The following is a 7,500-nucleotide window of genomic DNA, read 5'->3' on the forward strand; positions in this document are numbered from 1 at the left end:
AGAAAGAAAGCTATATGCATATAGGGGACCTAATAATGAGACAATCACAATATGGAATCAGTTAAAGACCTTGGTGTTGATGTTGAATAGGAAACATGTTATGCAATGATCAAATAGCAATTCTATTGGCAAAATGTAAAGCAAAAATGGGAATGTTGTTACGGCATTTCAAAACAAGAAAAGCTGAACACATGGATTATGCTTTATAAAAACCGTATGTTCGTAGCTTCACTTGAATTATTGCAATACAAATTATGGTACCCACACTATCAAAAGGGATATTTGCCACAATAGAGAGTGTACAAAGGTCCTTTACAGCTAGATAGAAGAAGTTAAGGATCTTGACTACTGGGAAGACTACAATTTTTAAAATTATATAGTCTAGAAAAGGAGAAGAGAACTCTAACGTGATAATTCAGGCATGGAAACAGATAAGAAGGAATTGCCGAAAACATCATTGGAGCTAAAGATATCAGAAAAGAGCAAGCAGAGGTAGATTAAAAGTGGCCCAAAACTATACCAGGAAAAAATAAGGAAAGCACACGGGACATTAATCCACTACGCACATCGATAATGAGCGTCTATTCAATGCGTTGCCAGTTCATCTTGAGGAATATATCATGAGTGAGCGTAGATGTTTTGAAGATTAAGTTCGACAAATATCTAAGCTGCATCCTCATACCATCCAAGATTGGAAGATGCAAAATTATACCGGAAGATGGACTAGCAACTCTCTAGTAGACATTAGAGGTGCCTTCACACTGAGGAGATGGGGGCAACCAAAACAGGATGTAAGATCTGTAAGGTCTGTAAGGTCTGTATGGGTCTCTCTCTCTCTCTCTCTCTCTCTCTCTCTCTCTCTCTCTTAGAGAACAAAACGATGGCGAGGTAAAAACTAATAGAAACATTTAAAATACTGAAAGGCATAACAAAAGTAGACAATAACCTATTTTCATTAAACGAAAAACCAGACACGAAATAATGGATGGAAACTAGAACTGTAGAGATACAACACATCCCATTGCGGGAACTTCTTTACGTACAAAAGAAATATGTGACACATGGAATAAACTGCCCCACCAGAAGTTGTAAACAGCGACAGTGTGGAAGAGTTGAAAAGAAGGCTGGACAAAATCATTAGGGACACAGTGAATACCCAGTAAAACCTGCTCCTACAGATAAGTGAGCACAGGATGTCTCCTTCGGATGGACTAACAAGTCTTTGAGACATCCTAATCCTGTAATTCCTTTGTAACTCTCTCACACACACACACTCACACACATATGTCAAACTAAACCCAATTCAAGTCCATTCAGTAACTCGAAATCACTAGAGTGGGACCGCAAGAACTTCGGAATGAAACGGCGTTTAGAAGGAAAGAAGGTGATTGAGTCGAGGACCAAGAAAATATGGAAAAACTTCCTCGACTCTAAACCAGATTGAAACCCTGATTGCTAAACTTTCTCATCTGTTTATATTCGGGGAATAACCTGGCTCGACTTTCGCCTCTCAAGAGTGGCGTTAGTAAATGTCAGTAAGATGTATATAAGTCGTATGAAGCGGGTTTCCTGTTATGTTGGTCTGGAATGTTCCTAAATATGACTGGTAAAATTGTTCTGTTACAACAGAATTCCATCTAATAAAAGGAGCCCATAAAAACGCCAAAATGTTAGAGGGATAATATTTTGGCGTTATATGGGCTGCTTTTATTAGATTTCTTATATGTATAACTAAATCACGAAAGTTTGGAACGTGATAAAATGCATAAATAAAAGGTATAAAAGCCACGAAGGAAGTGAAACACTGAGTAGCTCCAAGATCTTTCGACTCAACGTCCTTTACTTGGCTAGGAAAAGGACGTTGAGTTGAAAGATCTTGGAGCTACTCCAGTGTTTCACTTTCCTTCGTGGCTTATACCTTTATTTAGATTCCTATTTATGTGTATGTATATATTGTCTTGGATTTAATATCTATTGGGACACGACCTTTCACCGTTAAAGTTTCTACCGACTACAGTCACCGACAATGACGAGTAATCTTAAAAACTTACTTTGAAAAAAATAGTTTATTATGGTATCCTAAACATAAAGCAATAAAAAACAATAAATATTCATTTTTAAAACAATAGTTTATTTTGATATTATATGATAAGAAATTTAAAAAAACCCATAAAATTTAGATTCAGAGAAAAAAGAGAGAATGGGAAAGTGAAAATAGTCCTATTGCAAAAAGGCTGCTTAAAAATAAAAGAATATTACGCGAAAACTGGGGAATAATAAAAAACTTATTAATGACATATAAAAAAGCTTTGGCACTGAAAACCAATAGTTATTCCAATGACAATGATTCTAAGGACAAAAAAAAACGGTGCTCTTGCCCTCTTATCTAATTGAGAACTTATTTAAGTCAAGGGAAGGACGCGTAATCTATTCATTTTTCAATGTAAAAGCAAAAAAAAACAAAGACGAATGCTTTTCTTTTGTTGAGTTAAGAGGATTGGATAGCCCCTGGCACTATTGCGTCTCCCTAATATCGGGTCGTGAATATTTATAGGTATGAGAGCCAAAAATGTCATAGCTTAATAGCTTACAGGCGATCTAGGGTCGATGCTTATCATGAGCAGGGAGGGGCATTCAGAAACATTTCACAAGGTGGGGGGTACCAGTTTTCATATATATATATATATATATATATATATATAGAATATATATATATATATATATATATATATATTATATATATATCTATATATATATATATATATATATATATATATAGGAAATATAGAATTATATATATATATATATATTATATATATATATATATATATGCATATATATTGTTACATTTTATTGACCGCCTCGTCTTCCCAGCAGTATTTAATTATTGTATGTCTAAATAGCAGGGAGCAAAGTTTTCTGGCCTAAAGAAACTGATTTTTGGGGAGAACACACGATAGGAAGGGTGGAAAGGAATTTCCGGTCAGAATAAAGCTTAGGTAAGATGGGCAAGTCACGAGAGTAGCTAGGGCCTCGATATGGGTTTTTTAGGGACCACTACAATATGACTTTTTCCCTTCCAAATTTGCTGGTTTTTGTTTTACCATTTCTCAGGCAGGGTGCCCGGGGCGGGGTGTATGAAAATCCCCCGCGGTTCCAAGACACCCAGTAATCTTCCTCAGTCAAAAGTGACTCCTAAAGCAAGGCGGACGCGCCTCTTCTCTCCTCCTCTGACGGATGTCAGCCCTCTGTCCCAAACGCTGGTGGGACTATCTTCAGAGCACGACACATGTCCAAGCCCCCCTCCAAGTAATTACGGTCCATCTAGAAAGTGTAAAACTCCAAACCAGCTCTTTTTCTCCAAGACGACTCTTGCTAATTTCATTTTCAATTCTCCTTTGTATCCCTCTTACATCAAAAGCCCTTTGTCCTCATCGGGCCATGTGCTTCCCTTTGTGGACCTGTTAAAGATTAAGTCTTCAGTGCCTACCTCAGTTAAAACACTAGAGTTCTTTTTTCCCCCAGTGTTAGAGAAACTGAATAATTGTAACTGTGCAACAAGTCCTTTTTTTTATCTTGTCTAATCTGGGATCTTTTCCAGATTCCCTAAGTCATGTGTCCAAGTCTTCGCTCCCGCAAGTGTTGCATTACCACAAGGTTTTGAAAACCAGGTTTTACGTGAATCTCATTTTAAGCCAACTATAATCCCCTTGTAAGAGATAATATTAGTCCCCTTGTGGATAAGCTGCATTTACTCTTTCTCCAGGCCAGTAAATGGCCTCTTGTAAATAAATGTATGTAAAGTAATTAGCTAGTTTCTGGCCGACCTTTTACTCTAAAAATAATAATACCAAAACCCCCCTTTCAAGGTAAGTTAATATCCAGTTACCTTTCATCTCCCTCAACTATTTTTGTTTACGTATTTGAGCCCCTTCAGGCCAGGGCTTAAAATGTAACAATGGTGACCTTGCCATGTTACATTTATTGACCGCCTCGTCTTCCCAGCAGTATTTAATTAATTCTCATCACACTGACAATCTCATAACATCGGCATCCGCATCCTCATCCGCATCAGCATTGCAAGCAACATCTGCATCCGTATCCGCAGTTTGAAAATGCGGATATGCAGATATCACCCCCTTGTTCGTGTCAGTAGGTTTATACTCATACATGTACCTATAAATAGATTTAGTTTTTGTTTTTGGTTTATTGCTAAATTTGGATCCACTAGTGGAGGAGGTCATTCCTGCAAGAAAGGAAATTGGGCTGAATTGTTTTCAAATGACGTATATTTTCTTTCATGGTCAAATGACTCAATAGAAGAAAGTTTGAAATGACTGAAGGGGTTTTTGAGACCCAAGAAAAACATCCTGCAGTATTAATTAATAAGGTAGTTGGACTGAACACCAGGCTTCTTGAATCCATTACTCCTCAATGTTTCCACAATAAAATGCTCTTTCGTCTCTTACTCAGGGGAAAAATATGTAAGGCTGAAAGCATATTCCAACCTCGCCAACAATTTATAGCAAAATTGAACCTAGATTTAATTCTGAATTGACGTTTTGCATTCTGATGTCTATTTCATCTTGATATCAAATTGTTTGTGATTTATTGGAAACACTGAAGTACCTGTTTATAGCACTGGGATCTGCAGTGACCGCATTCTTTTCCCATATAAAACGATACGAGAACGCAAAATATAACGTCTACTACATGTCTGTAAATCTATCATATAGCTTGAATGAGTTTCCTTGCAAAGCATTTTACAGCATCATTCAAGAACTTGGAAAACTCAGTAAATTTAGCTTAGTCGTATATTGGTCTGAGGATTTCAAGCCATAAAAACATTTCAAAAACAAGTTACTCCAATAAATAATTGTCTAAAAAGGAATGTGAATAATGATTGCTTTTCCCCTTGAGTTTTCAGTGAGGCGTAATTAAAACACACAGAGCGTTCACACAAGAGCCTTTCAACTGTATATTCCTTTGTTTCGTTTTGTAGAATAAACGAGTAACGAATGATTATACTTCCAAACTGCAGCGTAATTACGGCAGGTAATAATCGCCTTTCGAGCGTCTGTTTCATCGTTAACAGGAAATTTCATGGAAACAAATGAAGCTGGTAATTGCCACATGACCGGTATTCCCAGGTGGGGAGCCATGCGTTCATTATTGATGATGCGTTGATGTTGACGCTAATTGATTTTGTGAATATCAATATTTACCTCCGCCGTCATCCATGCACTGCGAACACGACAATTGAATCGACTTTGGATACTACGGTTTTGGTCCAGTCATTTGGAACATAAACATACTCCCCCTTTCCACCTCTCATACCTCTTTGTAACTCATTACCACAGTAATAGAACCACTTTGAGCAATTTTTCATGTCTAATAATTCCTTTATATCCAAGGAAAGAAGGTTAGCCATCGATAATTAACTTCCGATACGGTTATGGTGCAGTCATTTGGAACAAAAAAATATCCCCCTTTTCACCTCTCAGACCTCTTTGTAACTCATTACCACCGTAATAGGACGACTTTAAGCGATTTTTCATGCCAAATAATTCTTGTATTTTCAAGAAAAGAAGGTTAACCATCAATAACTAACTTTCGATACGGTTTTGGTGCAGTCATTTGGAACATAAACATGCCCCTTTAATAAGGATTTTATTTTCAAGGAAAGGTTAGCCCATGTTCAGTCCTTTTTACATCCTGGGGCCTAGATTGACATAGTTATATAAAATTTCATAACAGAAGTGGAAGATAAACACAGATGAACCTACGAGAAGAAAACAATGGATATTTATCAAGAGCCACATTCAGCTACCTAAATGTTCAGACCTTCCTCCTAAGGAAGGTCTGAACGAGGGTAAATCTTAACTAAGATTTACCCTCGTTCTGTTGATCTTCAGATGTCATTTTGACTACTCGCTCTTCTCAAAATCAGCCAAGGTTATATTTTTCAAGCTTCAGAAACGTGAAATATTTTATGAGGCCAGAATGATTGACCGTGTGCTAAACCTTTCTCTTTTTTTGCAACTGGGCTGAGGACTATCATCATGTCGAATTCCGACGGGAGAATTATTGCGTACGTAGATCTTATCACGTTCAGGTTTTTCTCTCTTTCTATCCCTCTCCGTCTGATTGTCCCAAAAGATCTGAATTCAGAAATACTGGTTAGATTTCAAAGGGACGAAAGATATTTAATTTGCTCCCGGAGGAAAAATGACAAAAAGGGTAAAAATAAAAATCACTTGAAAGGATTTGCCGAGATTAGTTCTTCACGAGGGGGTTCTATGAAAAGGCGGAAGATTCGAGGTAGTTTTAATAATACGAGAAACTTAGATATAATCCCTAAAAAATGAGAGGATTCTTTCCTTCGCAAAATGGAGGATGAAGGGATTCTAACAATAGACACAAATCGGGACTGTTTTTCTTTAATCATCAAAATTGAGTTCAGTCTTCTCTTGACTCGTCTTCATTTCGTCTTGTCAGTTTAGCTGATCTATTATTCAGCCTCATGCGAAAGGCGATAGTAATTAAATTAGTCCTCTTGTTTAATTAAATGAGCATTGAAATTAAAATAATCCTCTTTAATGTTTTTGAACTTCTCCTCACTAAGAATGACAAGTAATACTGCTCAGCTTCATCCCTAACGGATATCATAAAATCCACATCAGTAATGAATTTAATCTTTATCACTTCGTTTAATGAACATATCTGGACGGAATAATGTTGTATTTGCTTTTTATAAAATGTTAGTGCTAAGAGCAATCGATGCTTGATTGCAGGTCATGATCGCTATTAATATTAAACTCCATGCAAAATACATCGTAGATAAAGTATTTAAGACTCATGGGAAATACAGGGCGATGATATACTTAGATTTTCATATTTTCTTGAAATAATACAACTGGAATATTCCAACATTATTTAAAGCTAGTTTAGGATTTTCTTTAAAACCAAAGCATTCACTTTCGTATTCGTCTTTTAAAAAATCGTGACAACCTGTTCATTCAGGTCATATAAATTATTATTATTATTATTATCATTAGCAAACATATGTATACAGAAATTATGTATGAAAATTCGTAAAAGTAACTAAGACTACGGGGCATAACCAGCCTCGTTTTACGGGTAGAACCAGCTCCGTTTCAGTGAATCCCTTCTAACCCCCACCTCCCGTCGGAGATGGGGTTGGGGGAGATAGAATGAAACCCCATTATAAACCATCTTAGGGGACCCCACTATAACCCTGCCACGTTTTATGCCCATCGGACCAGCCATTTGGCCGTGATTGAATGACAGACGGACGGACAGAGATTACGGCTATTATAGTAAGATTATTATTATTAATATTATTATTATTATTATTACTATTATTATTATTATTATTATAATTCCTTTGAAACAGGATGAACATGTTAGAATGCAACAAAAGACCCTTAATAAAACGAGAAAAGGTTACAAACACGAGAAAGAGACAGAAGTACTGTA

At 36.5% G+C, this 7,500-nt stretch overlaps 1 protein-coding gene across 1 annotated transcript in view; it reads left to right on the plus strand.

Moving 5' to 3' along the window:
* The window catches only part of LOC135206868 (U1 small nuclear ribonucleoprotein 70 kDa-like), a 25,627-nt gene that overhangs the window by 4,085 nt on the left and 14,042 nt on the right, over nucleotides 1-7,500 (plus strand). The window contains exons 2-3 of the mRNA XM_064238353.1: nucleotides 3,115-3,309; nucleotides 3,767-3,770. Of these exons, the coding sequence (XP_064094423.1) occupies nucleotides 3,115-3,309; nucleotides 3,767-3,770 (199 nt within the window). The remainder of the gene's footprint in view (nucleotides 1-3,114; nucleotides 3,310-3,766; nucleotides 3,771-7,500) is intronic.

This window comes from Macrobrachium nipponense, chromosome 31, assembly GCF_015104395.2.
Source record: "Macrobrachium nipponense isolate FS-2020 chromosome 31, ASM1510439v2, whole genome shotgun sequence".
Classification (NCBI taxonomy): domain Eukaryota; kingdom Metazoa; phylum Arthropoda; class Malacostraca; order Decapoda; family Palaemonidae; genus Macrobrachium; species Macrobrachium nipponense.